Source organism: Ptychodera flava, assembly GCF_041260155.1.
Source record: "Ptychodera flava strain L36383 chromosome 3 unlocalized genomic scaffold, AS_Pfla_20210202 Scaffold_25__1_contigs__length_14229661_pilon, whole genome shotgun sequence".
Classification (NCBI taxonomy): Eukaryota; Metazoa; Hemichordata; class Enteropneusta; family Ptychoderidae; genus Ptychodera; species Ptychodera flava.
The window spans coordinates 8,843,139-8,863,764 of NW_027248279.1; the positions used below are offsets into that span (position 1 = coordinate 8,843,139).

At 35.0% G+C, this 20,626-nt stretch overlaps 2 protein-coding genes across 17 annotated transcripts in view; one reads left to right on the forward strand and one right to left on the reverse strand.

Moving 5' to 3' along the window:
• LOC139125284 (cell adhesion molecule-related/down-regulated by oncogenes-like) overlaps positions 1-20,626 on the reverse strand; it is a 235,847-nt gene that overhangs the window by 18,140 nt on the left and 197,081 nt on the right. For 15 of the 16 annotated variants that reach the window (XM_070691371.1, XM_070691381.1, XM_070691367.1 and 12 more), the window contains 2 exons: positions 2,427-2,593; positions 705-1,001 (listed from right to left, as the gene is read on the reverse strand). In XM_070691371.1, coding sequence (XP_070547472.1) covers positions 705-1,001; positions 2,427-2,520 — 391 coding nt within the window. In that variant the 5' untranslated portion in view covers positions 2,521-2,593. Of the gene's footprint in view, positions 1-704; positions 1,002-2,426; positions 2,594-5,709; positions 5,784-20,626 lie in introns of those variants that run through there. The other variant, XM_070691384.1, reaches the window with a different exon arrangement.
• On the forward strand, positions 8,162-8,788 carry LOC139125396 (splicing factor 3A subunit 2-like). Its single transcript, XM_070691482.1, has one exon. It carries the CDS (start codon positions 8,162-8,164, stop codon positions 8,786-8,788), a length of 627 nt encoding a protein of 208 aa, XP_070547583.1.

Genomic DNA, 20,626 nt, shown 5'->3' on the forward strand with positions numbered 1-20,626 from the left:
GTCCACAGTGTGACTGTCTTATAGATTATGAGTCTGTCTTTAGACATGGTGATATAATGTTAGTTTAACAATGATCAATTGACAATGCTGATGGTATCTGGCTGTGGATTTGCAGAAATGGAAAAAATAATACAAGTTGACAGGACAGTGAAAATGACGTGACCGTAATATTCAAATTGAAATTGATAAAAATATAACAGCAAGTACAAGAATAGAAGTTGGCATGATGAATTTTGCATGAATAGAAACACAACACAAAATGATTAGAAAGATTTTTAGAGTGCAGAAGTACAATTAATGACAATAAAATAACTGATTTGAGAAGATCAGCATTAAATCTAGATATACTCTGACTGAAACTGGAACTACTGCTGAACCAATCTCTTCAAATTTATAGATCAACTCAAGTCCAAGAATCTACAGATCTCCTTGTTCAATGCCAAGGCTAGGAAGATGATTCTTTGTTGTGTTAATCTCCATTGATGGACAGCACAGCTAGCTGGCTGTCAGTGAACCAATGACAAAATCTCTGGCCAAGAATTTTTACCTACTTCGTGACAGATCTTATGCAAAGTGTAGAGCCAGTCTGCTGGCAAAGAACCTTATTACAGTTTGATCAAGGAGTATTCCTCTGTGTCTTAGACATGGAACAATTCTATGTTAATGAAACATGACTGAAGTTATTTCAACGTTTTGTCACTTACATGCTGCTTCCAACTTGACAGGTTTACTTGCAATAGCACCAACACTATTGTTAACAATGCACTGGTAGGTTCCAGTATGTGTAAATAAGTTTCTTTCATGTCTAAATGATCTAACTATCAGCTGCCAGCCACGGATTTCAATATCATTGGCTTCATCACTCTCAATGAATTGTCCATTGTATTTCCATCGAATTTCCGCATCATGGGGCTCAGCCGTGCAATGGAAACGAACTTTACTCTTCTTCTTCACCACTTGACTTTGTGGCTCTTGCACAAATCTTGGAGCTATTTCTGCATCTGAAAATTTTAAAAAGTTTTGTAACATACATCAACATTCAATATTGTAATTCATGTCAGCATTCAATGTTGTAATGTATGTCAGCATTCAATGTTGTAATGTATGTCAGCATTCAATGTTGTAATGTACCGGTATGTTAGCATTCACTGTTGTTATGTCAGCATTCAATGCATAACAGCATCTAAAAGCAAAAGAAGAGTTGTTTGAAAAAGCAATTACTTGAGTGAACTTTCTCCAATGCTGCAGAACTGAACATTTCATGTTATTTCAAAATATCTATCTAGTACACAGAACAGGGAAAGTTGCTCCCAATTTTTTTCCTAGCTCTGATATTTTGCTAGCCTTATGACTTTGAAATGATATATTTATCATTTGATTTTATCACAGTAATGTCAGAAAATCACTTTCTCCAATATGTTGCAGGGCGACATTCAACTCTAAAAGTACTTTACAGCAACTGTTTTTGATTCCAAAATAAATATTGAGATGGAAGTTGGTAGGGTTAACAAGTAACCGTATAGCTACTGTAATCAGTGTATGTCTGCGGATAGGATAGATGAGTCAAGTAATTCTATTGAACTGGTATACGTGCAAACACACACATATGAACCAATATGTCTGGTTTGTTTATCAAACCACTGGTCAAAATTATTGTAATGACATAAAACAGTGCTGGGGTTGAGTGTTGAGTATATACAGATTTGGTTATCTAAAGATTTACAGTTAAAGGCTTGGATACAGAGACTTGTCTCTTCCAATCAGAAACATTTCATGAGGGATGTGTGAGTTTTGTCATGACAAAAACAATTACAGAATTAGCTTTTACACAATTATTGTATAAATGGCATTGCTGTAACATGAAATCTAGTGTCATTCATATCAGAGCCATACTGAATTTTTTTTTAGTTACCATTCATTGATTTAAGTTCTCACTCTAGTCCTCTTCCTAATCTTTGCAAATTAAACCAAACTTTGAATAATCCAAGGATAGTCTGTGTATCTGAGTGCTTTAGAAGTCTTTTTTCCTCCATAAATTTGTGCCAAAATTTAGTAGTTTATTACACCAAATATCACAGCTTGTTTTGTGTTTTTACTCACCATGATATGTTGGTGGTTGGGCTGAAGGAATTGCCACTTATACAAAGTAGTCAAACAATTATCTTCTTAAGAATTCACACACCAAGTCTTTTCAAAAATATTTCTTTTATCTCATAGTCATTAAAGGACAATCCATCAAAGTCGTGTTGGATATCACCGAAGGTTACACAGACCAAAGTTGACAAAATTATTTGACCTTTGTAACACAGTTACAGATTACGTAGCCAAATTACTTTGAATAAGCACACAGAAAATGTTGAAGTTATCTCAAAGTATGGCATCAGTGAAAAGACATGAGATGAATGGTAAAGACATAAAAATCTTACCTGCACTGTTGCAGATTTGTAAAACTGTAATTATAATTGTGTAACATAAGGCAAGTATATAGATCCTGTAGAGAGGCAGTGACGGAGTCTCCATTGCACAAAGAGAGCAACAACTAGATTCCAGACATTGGACAAATTTGATGAAGAAATATTGTCAAATATTACACCTACAAATTGAAAAAGAGAGATGATACAATATTAGGACTGAAGTCAGACTATTGGGAATAATATCACAAAACAATAATTCATGGTTTCCCAATTCCTTTAATTGTCTCTGTCTTGCATTCTAGTTTTTCAAGTTTCTGCATCTGTTTTTCTGTGACTCAAATCGAACTACTTAACTCGAAAGGCGACACACAGATTCTGACATGGCACTAGCTGCATACACCTAACACCATGGGGAAAAAGATCAAGTTAGTTCTTTTGGTTTTACAACTTTCCAGCATTACATATTAAACCTTAACAGTGAAAGTGCAGTATGTAGACACTCAATGCAGCATGTAGACACATCTTTCAACAGTAAGAGAAGAATGTTTATAGTCATAAGACAGTAAAGAAAACATTCATTTCTTGTACTAACTAATGCATATTTTTGAACAAAAACACATTATTGAGATCCATCCTATACAACTATACACAGAGCACACACCATGAATCCTATACAACGATACACATAGCACACACCATGAATCCTATACAATGATACACAGAGCACACACCATGAATCCTATACAACGATACACAGAGCACACACCATGAATCCTATACAACGATACACAGAGCACACACCATGAATCCTATACAACGATACACAGAGCACACACCATGAATCCTATACAACGATACACAGAGCACACACCATGAATCCTATATGACATGAGTTAAAATTCAGTGTACATCACCTCTTAACATGGTGCTTGCATTACACTGTTATGACAGCATCATAACCAAGGTTACCTTTGCCATAGCAACAGATCATATTACTATATAAGTATTAATGAAATTCTGCCCTGACCACGTACTGGGTAGAATCTTATTAAACTGATGACCTTACATTACTATGGCCCACAAAGTGACATTGGGTACACACACACCACTGTTTCCACTCTAGTCAATACACAGCTGGTTTTTGTAACATCTTACACAGCAACTTCATCTTAAATCAAACTTTCAGCATATTCAGATATATTTGCCAACAATCTATTATATAGTTCTGAAACCAAAATAGATTTTAAGAAAACTGATTCTGCAGAATTAACTTTGGTACAAAGCTCATCTCTTCTTAACTTTTTCAAAGATTAGGACAAGTATTTGTTGACATTCACATCCTGGAAGTTTGATCCTTACTTTCAGTTTAAAATTTGATATCTATGAAATGAAGACGACTTCATCATTACTGCTTGATGCTTTCATTTTTGTTCAGTTCAATTCATCAACAAAAACTTTTTCATCTCCTATATCATTAAAGAAAATGTCAAAGTGGATAAATATTTGTATTTGTTTGTTTGTGTGTGTGAGTGTGTGTTTGTGTGTTTGTGCACCCACTTGCACGACTGTAAGTCTGTCTATCTATCTGTCTCCCCTCTCCCAATCCTCATTTTCAATTTATATTTATGGTACCAAAATATGAACAGAGGCAAACATGTATCCTACTATGCTATCATATTTTTCAAAACATACTTATATCTAATCTTCATAAAAGAGATGAGTTGTTGATTGTCCGACACAGCAGTGTTTTCTCATGTAAAGTGACTGTAAGTTTGAAACTAAACTACTACGGTACACCTAGTAGTTTATCTTACAACGGCAACTCATCCTGTTAGAAAGCATGTTGAAATATTATAACAGTACTTCAAACTGCCAGTTGTGAAAGCCAATCAACATTTTAGGAATACCTCTACCAGAAAGTACCAAGTGAGAAACTGGTATATGTGACAATGTATCAGTTTATCACAGTATACCAGTATATGACAATATATGTCTACAATGGTATGGTGTATCACAGTATACCAGTATGTGACAATATATGTCTACAATGGTATGGTGTATCACAGTATACCAGTATGTGACAATACATGTCTACAATGGTATTGGTGTATCACGGTATACTGGTATGTGACAATATATGTCTACAATGGTATTGGTGTATCACGGTATACTGGTATGTGACAATATATGTCTACAATGGTATTGGTGTATCACAGTATACCAGTATGTGACAATATATGTCTACAATGGTATTGGTGTATCACAGTATACCAGTATGTGACAATATATGACTACAATGGTATTGGTGTATCACGGTATACTGGTATGTGACAATATATGTCTACAATGGTATTGGTGTATCACGGTATACTGGTATGTGACAATATATGTCTACAATGGTATTGGTGTATCACGGTATACTGGTATGTGACAACATATGTCTACAATGGTATTGGTGTATCACAGTATACCAGTATGTGACAATATATGTCTACAATGGTATTGGTGTATCACGGTATACTGGTATGTGACAACATATGTCTACCACAATGGTATTGGTGTATCACAGTATACCAGTATGTGACAATATATGTCTACAATGGTATTGGTGTATCACGGTATACTGGTATGTGACAATATATGTCTACAATGGTATTGGTGTATCACAGTATACCAGTATATGACAATATACGTCTACAATGGTATTGGTGTATCACAGTATACTGGTATGTGACAATATATGTCTACAATGGTATTGGTGTATCACGGTATACTGGTATGTGACAATATATGTCTACAATGGTATTGGTGTATCACAGTATACCAGTATATGACAATATAGGTCTACAATGGTATTGGTGTATCACAGTATACTGGTATGTGACAATATATGTCTACAATGCTGGTATCAGTTTATCACGGTATATCGGTATGTGATAATATATGTCTGAGGATATAATGAAGAGTCAGTTAGCTGTTAACGATCAAGAATGATTGACAATATAAAGTGGAAATGTCAACGTTGCCCATGGGACCATAACATACTTTACTATGCATTATCTATGCTCAATACACCAACTATCAATATCATATCTTAACACCTCAGCAACCCACTGGAGACATTGTATTATATCACTATATGAACTGAGGATATGCATTTCAATCATGGCTCTCAACACACATGACACAAAACATTATGGTAACTAATATTTCAGAGTATCCTGTTGTATACTTCAAGTTGTTTCAATGACGACTAACAAAACCTTGATATGAATATTGATAACCTGGCCATTACCTTGACAGTGGCATACATCCTCAGTGTCATGTGACAATCCCACTGGCATTTGTTCTCCTGGTAAAATTTCCTCAAAATGGCTGACAGTCTGGCAGAAAAAAATGAGCCTGCCCGGAAGGGTCTTTCCAGATGGTGAGGTCAAGAAATGTGAGACATTGCAGCTATGATATATCTAATAATATCAGAATATCTAATTACATATCTCCTCAATCACTTTACCATCTACTTGGCCTACAGTTTTCATAAAGTATAAAGAAATTCCTGGATGGGACACAAATATGACAGGAATTTAATCTCAATTCACATCAGCCCAGCTTGAGCTTACAACTTCTCCATACCATTTTACACTAAAAAATTACAATGTTGAAATCACAGAACACAGATAGTTTTTAAAATTTAATGATTGAATCTTTTTTTGTCTCAAGTATTATGTGACGTATAATGCTGAAATGCTCATTAAGCTTTGTCAAACAATGAATATTAATGTGTGCATCACTAACAACTTACTAGTAATATACTGAGACATCTACATCAATTGTACACATGTTATAAAATCAGCCAATGCCATGGCCTCACAAAGATGGTGATGTCTTTTTGTAAACACAGCTGAAAATTACCAAGGCATTAGGTTTCACTTCCCTCACAGGGTGCACAGAAAACGTTTTTGGTTCATTCTACCATCCCTTAGTTTGATGTGAAGAGTAAGGGTGATTTGATAGAAGTTAGCTGCTAGACACAGATCTTGCCTTATAATTCAACTTCTTGAAAGGATCAGCTATCATAACTCAACTCTATAGGAGATGAACTATTTTTTGAAGCTAACAAAAAATTTCAATGGGAATGTTTTCTAAAATTTGCATTCTATATAATGTTGACAAATGTAGTTTGTATTTAAACATGACGTTGTCTATACACCCCACACTAGACGTGGCCCTGATAATGCCGTATTTTAACCCTTTCACCCCCAGTTCCCTGTATACAGGTCCAACTTTACCATAGAAAACAATGGATTTGGGACAAACCATGGTGGTGAAAGGGTTAAACAAAGTGTTTCCAATTCTCTTTGGTAGCAGACATTTTGTAGCAAAGTTGTGAGCTTTGCCAACTGGTCTCTGTTGAACTTTTACTTTAGAGTGGAGGAGATGATGACAGATGACAACAAACAGAACTGGGCATCATTACAGCAATTGTGAATGTTACTAATGTCATGGGTCAATGCAATGAATGAAAACACACATGTTAGGATCAGGGTGAGGTTGAGAAAGGTCATAAAATGTCACAAAATGACAGGAAATTGTGAAATCCAATCAGAATTCTCCCATGGTGTAGTTATTGATTAGCAGAATTCCATCTATGTTACATTTGTAATCTGTAGACAGCTACAGCAGAAGCTGTACACACCTTATACACAGTTTGTTATTTCAACTATGTCAAAAATCAATTCATACATCATAACCAGATGACAGACAGAAAACAGTATACTGTATTACAATATTGTGACTGTGAAGTCAACAGATAGATGACTCTATATACAGTAAAGGACAAGCATTAATGGACTTTTAAACAATTCCTAGAAAATCAGGAGGAACTAAAAAATTAAATATTACAAAGGTCTTACTTTGTTTCTTTTAAAGACCAACAAAATATGAGCATCTTTTATTGAATTTTTCAACATCATAAACCTAAAGCAGTGCTGTTTTACACAGTATTATCACACATATCTTTGTTTTCTATGAATGACAAAAACTAGCTTGATTCAGTGCTAATGGATAAATGAAGCCCAATCATTTTTGGCTTTTCAAATTAAGTTAAGACTCCATAAACTTACACCTAGAGCCATGCTCTGGTTTTTTCCTTAGAACTATAAAACTGCTCATTTGACTGTGAAGGGACTTCAGCAGGGAAACTTACACCACAACAGTCAATCACTAAATCTGTCCTAAATCTGTTCTAATGATTGGCTATGAATGACATTGGAATTACTTCATTCTTATGAACTGTGTCCAATAAAGGCATACAGTTCCCTGTCCTGGATACTGATCATATGTACATGATGTAACTCCATATGTACATGATGTAACTTCATATGTACATGATGTAACTCCATATGTACATGATGTAACTCCATATGTACATGATGTAACTCCATATGTACATGATGTAGCTCCATATGTACATGATGTAACTCCATATGTACATGATGTAGCTCCATATGTATATGATGTAACTCCATATGTACATGATGTAACTCCATATGTACATGATGTAGCTCCATATGTACATGATGTAACTCCATATGTACATGATGTAACTCCATATGTACATGATGTAACTCCATATGTACATGATGTAGCTCCATATGTACATGATGTAACTCCATATGTACATGATGTAGCTCCATATGTACATGATGTAGCTCCATATGTACATGATGTAACTCCATATGTACATGATGTACTCCATATGTAATGATGTAGCTCCATATGTACATGATGTAACTCCATATGTACATGATGTAACTCCATATGTACATGATGTAACTCCATATGTACATGATGTAGCTCCATATGTACATGATGTAACTCCATATGTAAATGATGTAACTCCATATGTACATGATGTAACTCCATATGTACATGATGTAACTCCATATGTACATGATGTAGCTCCATATGTACATGATGTAACTCCATATGTACATGATGTAGCTCCATATGTACATGATGTAGCTCCATATGTACATGATGTAGCTCCATATGTACATGATGTAACTCCATATGTACATGATGTAACTCCATATGTACATGATGTAACTCCATATGTACATGATGTAGCTCCATATGTACATGATGTAACTCCATATGTACATGATGTAACTCCATATGTACATGATGTAGCTCCATATGTACATGATGTAACTCCATATGTACATGATGTAACTCCATATGTACATGATGTAACTCCATATGTACATGATGTAACTCCATATGTACATGATGTAACTCCATATGTACATGATGTAACTCCATATGTACATGATGTAACTCCATATGTACATGATATACCTTCACCTGAATAAGTCACATGGCAAGTGACATCATTCTGCAGAACCACAGTCCTTTCAGAGCCAAATCAGCAGTTTTATAATTTTACTATGAAAACTCAGAGCATGTGACACTTGACTTAAGTTAGTTGAATCTGAATCTGTGGTCAGCTTCTGGGCAAGTCAACATTTTTATCAAAGTGGATTCTGCCAAAATACTGAGTGATCTATAGATTGAGTCATTAAATTAACAACAAATAATCAATACAGAATTGACAATCTGAATAACATGTTGTGCAATTATGGGGTTCAAACATTGTCACATCTTTGAAATAGAAGTGATCTTTGGAATTTAGAAAATATACATGCATCCCATTTTACATGTTATAGAATCAAGTGGTAATCATAATTCAGAGGTTGTGATTGGTGGAAATTCTCATCATCCAATGTTATTTACCAAATCTCTCAAATCATTCATTGTAGAAAAGAATGGACCATGTAATGATGTACACCATCAGACCTGGAAACTAGAAAGCAACTGAATTACAAAGACTAGAGATTTCACTTCTTGTGACAGAATTGCACAAAGCTTTCAGTTCAGTATCAGAGATGAATTACCAACTTTAATGTAAAAGGTTGTTGATAAATAAACTATGACATATTCAATCTTAAAATTTGATGCTGACTTCCCTGGAGAACCCACTTTAGCAGCTGAGAAATAATACTGCTTTCCTGAAACATCAAGTGCAATGCAGCTAATTCCATCTCCAGTAATTTAGATTATAGTTGCAAGTGATTTGTCAATGTCTAGTTTATCCCACCATGAGATATTCTGAGCAGAATGTAAACATTCAGTACTTTAAAGCCACAATAGCCGCAAATGTGTAATAAACCAATCTAAAAATATCCTGTTTTCCAAGAGTTTGCTTTTAATAAGACCAATTCAAGACTGAAAAAGTGTATAACACTATCATAAATATTGAAAGTGGTATGTAAATACAAAAGTTTTAACATTAAAATAGATTTCCTGCCATTTTCAAAAACTAATCACGTGACAGAGAAAATAAAGATTACAACGACAAAATGTCGGCCATCTTGTTTTGTACATTCAAATAAATGGCATCATGCTTGTTTCTTGGATGATAACAATATGTATGTACACAAAATACAGCATTTTTTGTACTTTCCCATGGTGCAATTTTTTGAGTACGGCACCCGTTTATTGTTTAAAGGCAGAGCCTCCCTTTAAAAGGACGCGAAGGTATGGCGGCGTTCATTGTGTAAGTGGACACCAAACAGGCAACACGCGGGTACACGCTCCGGAAAATGCCAGTTTTTAGTTTTCCCCGGCTGCAAAAACGCAGACAGACTGCCAAGCGGTCAGCGCGAAGTTGCTGCCGATCGAACTCTGTGGTTATATTCAAAGTCTAACGCGACTGGAAGACAATTTTTTAGGAAATTCGAGCATTTGTGGTGGGGAATCAATGACCGTTGGCGATTTGAACCGACCGTCAATCAAACGCTTGTATAAACTCTGTTTGCAGGATTTGCAAAAGGTGACAAAAGATTGAGATCAGTTTATGTAATTAATGTTATAGAAACCAAACACCGTACTGGCCAAGTGTTTGACTGGGAGGAGAACTCCACTAATGCGAGAACCTGGGATTGAAAAGTGTGGCTTTAAGGTAGTATGCACCTCGAAAGTGAACGACTTAAACTTTTGCTCAAACTTTCCTCTGTGAAACTTTCAACCATTCTCTTACCGAAGCAAGAATAATAATCAGGGGTCACCATCAAACTTTGGTACTAGAGAGAAAAATAACTTGCGATTTCTCAATCTTTGAAATTCAAAATGGCCGCCATCCCTGTGTTAACTCTAAGGGAAAAAATAAAATTTTTGATTTTTGAAAAACTAAGGCGGTGAAATTTTCTTTCGCCAAGAGCTTCAAAATGAGCCCCCACAAATGGTAGGTCAGAAGAAAATTGATAAAATTTGAAGGCCCCAATTTCTGTCCCCCAGGTGCGTTCTACCTTAAGCTGTTAAAACATGTAGGCATGATCCAAATCAGCCAGTAGTGATACTTCTATACATGTCCTTCAGGTAGCACATTAACACAAACCAACTTTGATTTGAAAATAAAATCATGAAAATAATGCATAAAATTTGCAGCTATTGGGGCTTCAGTGATTTCTGTAGAAGATCAAATATCTAACACCATGTCAGCCATTGTCTGAACTTTGACCTTTGCACTTGACCCCTTTCCCTCAGACAGTCTGTCATATCACGTACTACATTGAGAAACACTTGTATTATGTCTTCCCAGATCAATATTAGCATACAAACTGAACATCCATACCATTACTTCCTTAAAATTTACATCAACTGGTGAATGAATACAGTTGCACCCTGGGTATTAAGGTAGATTGGCATGCACAGCTTACGTAATCATGGGTCCAAGGCTGTCGGTAACAAATATCATGGTGGATAAAGCAGCGAGGGAATGTGAAAAACAGCAGGGATAAAACAACATTGAATTGAAGTGATCAAATGTCAGCTCCATTGCCTTGCCCAGTGGCAGTTTACAGTGGAAACGTACTTGTTGAGTTTTACTCTTTACAATGTAGGTAATCAATTGTACATGTGTGTGCTGATCAGTATACACACCATAGTACTGAAGATTTTAATCAAACAGACAACAAAACAGCTGATGCACATGTAACGGGAACTGTCAATGATGTTTGACTTCAAAGAATTCCAAAGATTTATCTGCAAAGCAATAATTTATTGCACAAAACAAAAGCAATAATTTATAACAAACTATGTACGCAGAAGAGCAAAGCTCTTTGCCTTTACTTTATAGAGTTCGTATATGCGATAATTTTTGTATAAATTTTTTTTATAAGCACGTTTGAACAGCTAATTGCAATGAACAAGGTAAGGAACATATTCTAAGCTGATTATTTTGACGGTATATTGTAAATGTAGTCGTCTTCACTGTAGAAAAAGTTTTACTGTCAGTTATCTTAAATATCTATTTTATCTTGAAACATTTTGATGATACCGGTATTCCCCAGTCCTGCTCAATTATCAACTACATCCATCCCTGGCAATCTAAGTTAAGATCCTTTTATCAACAATGGCAGAATGAAACAAATAATAAAGAAAGTGAGATATCTCAGATAAATATAAACTGTATAAAAATTCTGTAGTTAGCATTTCCAATTTGGTGAATGTCAATTCTTTGAACAACTGTCATCATCTGGTCAACACAGCTTTAGTTAGGTTGGTGTGAGACAGTCTTGCCTGAATAAAGACCCATTGCTAGCCAATATAAGTGAATGTAGACAAAAGCTATAGCAATGTTTGCAGATTATACAGCCTTAGAAGGCTGAGGGAATATGTATGGAATAAGATACTTGCTGGAGTAGACACAGCTGATCATATAGATACACTGCAGTTAACAGCCTCTGTATGGTATAACTACACATGCAAACAAATAATTGAATGATCTCCAGACATGAAAAGTTGCAGCCAAACATTTCCCTTTCACTGTTACTCATATTTTCAAATATAATATGTACTTAATCATTTTCAACTTTTCTCTGTATTTTACTGAATAATACATTGATTGCTGAGTTATATGTCTAATAGATACTTGAAAATAATTCATTATATGTAGTCTGTGATTGTTTTCACCTCAATTTAAATATTTACAGAATAAATAAACATGCTGAACAAGCATACATTTATGAGAGAGAGAGAGAGAGAGAGAGAGAGAGAGAGAGAGAGAGAGAGAGAGAGAGGGGGAGATTTCCTTACAGCAAGGACTTGGAAATTAACAGAGATTTTTCACCTTTTTTCCAGATCTTGTATTCTATCCATAGTTCTAAATGAATCAATAATGGAATATCTCTGTACAGAAAACCATCAAAACTGATATTTCTCATACAGAATTGATTCTGCAGTAGTGCTTCACCAAAGTCTCTCACACCATATACCAGTAGTTCTCTATTCTACATTTCATGTCAAACAACTGATTTCTCTGCAACATGTATTATGTTCACACAATATGGTTCAACCACAAGTCCTTTTTCATTTGGTAAAATCTTTACAACACATTGCTTGCATAAGATGACAAACACATTTATCACCACAATAGATGTACATCACATGCATTTCTTATACCTCAGAGATGTGTTATTTCACTGAGTGCTCTCATTTCCAGTGACTCCACTATTTTCAAACATCTCTAATGGATGTACAAATTTATAGAGTTTCACTTTTCAAAGTTTTTTTGCTACTTATTCTCTGAAAACCAAACAACTTCAAAATGCATACATAATGATATACAGTAAAATTCATAATTTTTGCTTGTTGCAGACAAACCAGCAGAAATACAGACAGTCATTTCCCTAAATATTTGTCAAAATTTATTATTGCGATAACTCAAAAGGTGGCTCTTTATAGGCACAAATAACTCGTCAGAGATTGAAAAATAGCTGTAAGCAAAAACTAGAAGATTTTGCAACTATCTCAAGCTTGAACCTACAATAAATTACATTTGACATGGCCTCATTCCAAAAGAATTGCATTATATGAGCAGTCCAAATTGCTATAGAAGTGAATGTATATCAATCTTTGTCCAATGGTAGTAGGTAACTATATACCAGACACAAACCTCACAACTGTAAACATTTTATGTACACAGATATAACAATAATGATTTGATACATTGTATCTAATAATGTATTTCACTGCAAAATTGTATCACAATCATGTGACTTCAGCATATTTGAAATGTCTTCTATTCATTGATTATTAATTAGCCAAGGAATGGAAAACTGGAAATTGAAAACTGGAAATTGCTAAAAGCTTTCTGTTCACAAGTATTGAATTATTTATGTCAAGTGCATTTCAGAAATTTAAAAATAGTACCAGTACATCTCAGTTTTTCAAGCAGTATGAACAAAAGACATGAAATGAATAATTGCCTGTGATCTTTACTCCTCTCTAAAGGTTTAAATTCACATTGAACTTTGGTGTCCTCAACCATCATAGAACTTTACAATCACACTGACACCTTGGAGTTCAATATCTATGTCAATGCCTAACAATATCATGATAATAACAATATCATGATAATAACAATATCATGATAAAAACAATATCATGATAAAAGGAACAAAAGGAAATCCAACAAACAAGCTTGTTGCTGATACTTTTGCTGTAGGAATCTCTTTTACATGTTGAAATGCCCGGACACCTCCTGAGAGACAACACTGACTGTACTGTGTAAATGACATGAATTCTGTCACTGTTATCTATTATAATGAATGCACAAATGCCACCACAATGATACCCTTCTTCTTTTCTGATGGAAAACTGTTGATGTATGGTCTTTTAACTTTCAGCTGACGGTTAATCAGTCACCTTACAGTTTCAACATCAAAGCATGTATTAGCCTATTAAGTATCAGCAGGCATTGGCAAAATAATTGGCAAAATAATTGGCAAAAAAAGAAAATAGCAGTTTATAGCAGTTCATGTCAGGAAATTGGATTTTTTTCTCACAGTCAAATCTCACCACAGCACTCACCCAAATCATTACAGTTTTTCAAATTGTAACTTTAATCTAAGCTATGCTTTGCAGGTGTGGGTTTGATAGAAAGGAAGACACTGCCACTTTTACAGAATGTTAAACTCAATTTTGAAACAAATATTGACGAGCAAGACATCTCTCATGCAAAATAAAAGATGCAAGCGTTAGTTACAGAGGAAAAATATGAATTTTGTTCACCTACTGTATTTGTTTAAATGTATAAAATTTCATTTTAGATGATTTTCATGATTACTTGATTTTAATTTAATAAATATTATTTTACACAGACTTTCTTTGATATCAATATCTGAACTACAAGTACTTAATGCACTGACTTCTCTACACTCAATGTAATTGCAGTTTAAAACATACGTTTGACTCTCACAATGTTCCAGAGTACATGAAATAAAACGCAAGTGAAAAAAAGGTAGCACATTTTAACTGCCAGAGTCAGACATAGAAAACAAGCCTGTGTTCTCTACCAAAATACAATGTAATCATGCTGTGAACCAAAATAACTTCTGATTTGTTCATTTCATAATGTAGAACAAAAGTTTCTCTTTAAACAATTAACAATTATTGTAAAGCGCAATTATTGTAACAATTATTGTATCGCAAGCTGGTAGATAAATACAATATGACAAATGATCACTGATGGCATCGGTGACATTGGGCCTTAGTTAGTGACCACTACCTATCTGACTTATAGATTGATATATGGCGGGTGCCACATGTGGGGCAGGATGCGCTTACTATTTTTGAAACACCTGACATCACTTCTTGGTCTTCTGGCCAGAGGTCCATATATCTTTCTTTCATGAATAAGACTTTGTTTGTGTACCATCTATTTACTGTCTGTTCTGTGCTGTTTTGTGTGTATGTTTACAACAATTGTCTTGCGAATTCTAACCTACTGTCATTGGATTATGGATTGGTATGATTGCGATTATTTTGATTACATGTACTTGAGGAAATGTGCACTATAAAAGAACCCATTATTATTTATATTATTATTACAATATACACATCAATTCAATCTCTCCACCCCCACTCTCTCTCTCACACCACAAACACCACCACAACTACCGTCCATATATATGCTCAGCACCTCAATTCATTGCTTTCAACTTTGGTAACAGCAAAACATTCACCTACATAAATGTTTGGCATTCTTGCATTTGGCTGATGTTGTAGTGAATTGTATTGCATTGCGTTGTAGCATGCTACAACTACTCTTTCAAACAGTGCCCCCACAAATTACATATAGACCCAATGAATGTCTATATATTATTTTTGGAATTTAAAGTGCACACTAAAATTCCAAAAAGTCAATCTTTAGAATGGAAATAGCAAAGCTGATTGAAAATCACAAAAGAAGAAAAGCCAAATGCTGATGTGATGGGACATGTTGTCCAAGTCTCTGTGGAATATTCAGTGTTGTGTAGGTCTGCCAATGACAGTACCATATTAGACTTTCAAGGCTTGCACAAATCTACTAAGTACTTCATAGACACAATGTCTCTGGAAATCATATTGCAATCTTTGACTTGAAAATCTCAGATGGTAGCAGTATTGTCAGGTTTTATTTGAACCACAGCTGTTCTTTACTTCAAAGCAATTTTATTCCAATAGAATGTGGACTACCTCATCAGAATTAAGATTCAAGTTAAGTTAAGTAACCTAATTACTGTTGCTATGCAACTAGAGTCCACAATTGAGAAACTAACAAGACAATGCTGATTATTGTCAAGTGTTTCAGATCCTGAGAGGTCAAAAGAGGTTAAAATATGTGAATAGGTCAAAATCTTCACGGTGAAAGACCAAAGTTTCTAATCTTGAAACTTGTCCATTATTAGCTTTGCCAATTACTCATAAAGTAGCTAGGCTTGTTACTTCTCTCTCATGAAGAAGCTTAGAGATCAGGTTGCTAGGCAACAGCAACTCACACAATTGTGTTTCAATTTTGCAAGTTGAGAGAAACCATAGAGTTACATGGAAATCACTTAGAAGTACAAGCTGACAAGATTATTAGGCAGTCATTTCAGATCTACCTATTCCCTAGTTGTCATGGTAACCACTGAGCAATCTAACTCCAACAATTCAACTATATCCATGAAAAATGCCTGAAAAAGAGCAGCTATGTTGTACATTTACATATACTGTGCTTCATTTCTGCAACATTTTTGGGTTGAGAAAGTTTAACTATTACATCTTAGAAATATATGTTGTTTTTCACTGATTTCTTACACATAGTGATAACAAAATATGTATCACCATGGATGGCTGATCAATTTTTATGTAAATTTTCTGTTACCAAACTTGTTACTGTAACACATGTTAATTATAAGCTGCTGATTATCAAACAAAAGAGTGATGTCAGGTATTTTAAATGGACTGAGCACATCATGCCTACTACTTACTACATGCACATGTCAGCCAATAAGTCCTCTCACACAAAGGTAATATTTTGAACTCATATCAAGATCTAAATTCTTTCTTTCTGAGAAAATGAATGCATGGTGTTTTTTTTGATGTTTGCTTTTATTGAGAACACTAAATAATGCCCGTGAGCAATTGTTTTTGGAATAAATATTTACAACTTTCTTTTACTATCATAACATTACTTTTTCTACCTCTTCTATAAATGAAGTAACTATGGCAACAGCAAACCACTGACCCTACTAGTTTCTATGGCAACTTTGAAAGCTTGAAAAATGCAGCATTTTAAAATAAGTTCTTGTCTTTAATGGTGAACATAAAATGCATTTAATCGCAAAAATATTGAAATATCTTACTCTAAAAGAAACATAAATGAGATAATTTTTCTTACTGAAGAGATTCAAGGAGGATTCTGGCTGACAGTTTCCTGATACCGAGTATGTTTAACACAAACCATTTATATCCTGAATGAACAACACCTCATACAGTTCCATATCTTTAATTCCTTTGTTCAATACTTACATACTATTAGCCATTGCAATATTGATCTTCAATACAGAGTAGCTCTCACTGGCATATTTGGTTCAATTATCCAACTTCAGTATTGTACAAACTTTCTACTCTACATGATCTTTACATTATGTTGCTATGTTACCACAGTGACTCCATGGATACTGTGAGCAGTGGCACTGTCTGTTGATCTAGTCATTAACACACTACTGCAGATGTTAACAAAATCTTCTGTTCTTACCGATTTCCTGACCAGATCGGTATAAGGACATGGTGCTATGCCTAGCACGCGTCAGGAAAATTTGATAACTGACACTTGGGAGTAGAGAAGTTAAGACTAAAGGTGTCTCTGGGCAATGCCTTGAAATGATACATCTTATAGACTAAAAGATGTGATCAGATGAAATGACACATATACTGAATGAATAATGAGCATACATCAGTCTGCACCAATGCTTGACACGTAAACCATTACCAATGCTAATAAATATCACTTTGTAGCTTGCTAACATATTCCTGACGGAAGATGTTGCCCACTAGAATTTCAAATTATTGTGAGAAGTGTACTTTCAATTTCTCCAGCTATTTGACTTCACATTGGAATATATTCTGAAGCAAAATTATGGTTATGGTTGACAGGATTGTTGTTAACAGCCTGTAAGTATCTTCACAAAGTCATCGTTGATGACACAGTCCCCACTTGTTAATGGGTGCTTTGATTACAGGTCCTCAGAGAGGATAGAGTCCTCTTCATTAGGTCTGTGATAAAAATACTTTTGAATAAATTCGCTTGATACATGTCTGAGTTGTAGTTCAGGAGATGAAAAAATCGTAATAAAATGGCCACATGGTGGCCATATTGGATCGAATCACAAAACAAATCAATGTGCATATGTATGACATAGGTCAATGTCCTTGTACCAAGTTTGAATAAAATTGTTGAGATATGCCTGAGTTATGGCTCTGTACATGTTAAATCGTAACAAAATGGCCGCATGGCGGCCATATTGGATCGTATCACAAAACAAATTGATGTGTATAGCTATGACATTGGTCAATGTCCTTGTACCAACTTTCAATAAATCTGTAGAAACATGCCTGAGTTATGACTCTGTACATGAAAAATCGTAATAAAATGGCTGCCTGCTGGCGGCCATATTGGATCGTATCACAAAACAAATCAATGTGCATATGTATGACATAGGTCAATGTCCTTGTACCAATTTTGAATGAAATTGGTTGAGATATGCCTGAGTTATGGCTCTGTACATGAAACAATCGTAACAAAATGGCCGCCTGGCGGCCATATTGGATCGTATCACAAAACAAATTGATGTGCATAGCTATGACATTGGTCAATGTCCTTGTACCAACTTTGAATAAAATCTGTAGAAACATGCCTGAGTTATGGCTCTGTACATGAAAAAATCGTAATAAAATGGCCGCCTGGCGGCCATATTGGATCGTATCACAAAACAAATTGACGTGCATAGCTATGACATTGGTCAATATCCTTGTACCAACTTTGAATAAAATCTGTAGAAACATGCCTGAGTTATGGCTCTGTACATGAAAAAATCGTAATTAAATGGCCGCCTGGCAGCCATATTGGATCGTATCACAAAACAAATTCATGTGCATATGTATGACATAGGTCAATGTCCTTGTACCAATTTTGAATGAAATTGGTTGAGATATGCCTGAGTTATGGCTCTGTACATGAAAAAAATCGTAACAAAATGGCCGCCTGGCGGCCATATTGGATCGTATCACAAAACAAATTGATGTGCATAGCTATGACATTGGTCAATGTCCTTGTACCAACTTTGAATAAAATCTGTAGAAACATGCCTGAATTATGGCTCTGTACATGAAAAAATCGTAATAAAATGGCCGCCTGGCAGCCATATTGGATCGTATCACAAAACAAATCGACGTGCATCTGTATGACATATGAAGTAATCCTTGTACCAAGTTTGAATGAAATCGCTTCAGGCATCTCTGAGATATCTGCGTGAACGGACGGACGGACGGACGCACGCACGCACGCACGGACGCACGCACACACGCACGGACATGACCAAACCTATAAGTCCCCCCGGACGGTGTCCGTGGGGACTAACAACTTTTGTAGCAGCACACCTATTTTCCTTTCAAATGCATGTAGCAGTGACACATTTGTGTACTTTTAACCATTTACAGCTCTTCATTGAGTGGTTGGCTTAGAGTGAAAACAAACACACATACAAAGACACAAGGAACTCCAAAATTAATTGTTGTCATTTAAAGTGAGATAACAGCATAATCTTGGACAGGTTACACAGTATTCATGTAATCTAAATATCACAAACTTCAAAATAATGTTATGAATAATGTTAAATATCCTGTACTGAAAGTATCCAGCTAAAACATCAGCATTATTGTGTAACTATATATTACATTAACAAGTTGATATTGGAGACCAAACATTGTATTCTGATATGCTATATTACTTGCCAGCTGGCCTTGCTAATGTTTAAAATGATCAATAATTGATATGTAGAATTGTCAATGGAATTTCAATCCTAATCCCTCATAAAACAAGGAAAAACAGCTAACTCTTATGGAAATCCTTTCCTATGGCAGTACCTCCATGGAAATATCTCACCTAAACTGATGGATTTTATTTCTTTGAGAGGAATATCATGACTAAAATGAGTGTATATTTGCAGTGGTTAGTGGTAGCATTGTTGACGTCAGCCTAATATCAGCAGGTAAAATTTAGGTTTAAGAGTTGACATAAAAGGAAATGCCTCAATAAAGTATTCATTGCTAAAATGCAGTCAAATAAACCATGTTGAGATTTCCACAACAACAGATTTGCATATGAATAGCATAGAACTACAAAAATTCTGATCACTCTTATATGGAACTTATTTATTGACATCACAATTGATTGAATCTGTTTTGGTAATATCCGTGTATCACTAGGAATGGCACCTGTTCAGAAAGTCTAATTACAATGAGTGAAAATTCAATGCTATTTCAATGCACAGTAAACTTCCTGTAAAGACCGCAATGTATGCAACTAACATTAAACCACATAGTGGACACAATACTGTCTCCTACCACCCATACCGCAATTGAAACATTTGGTTTTTCTCAATGCTGAAATGGAGATTGTCTTATCCTTTATTACTTTGTCTGCTTACCAATTGAAAATTGAGAATTGAGAATGGATTAAATCAAAGCTGGAAGGTATATATTCAGAGCTTATCTGATAACAATGATTTTGATCTCTGAAAGATTTAGCTGTGAATCTCATGATGATAGTATGAAGCCCTTTC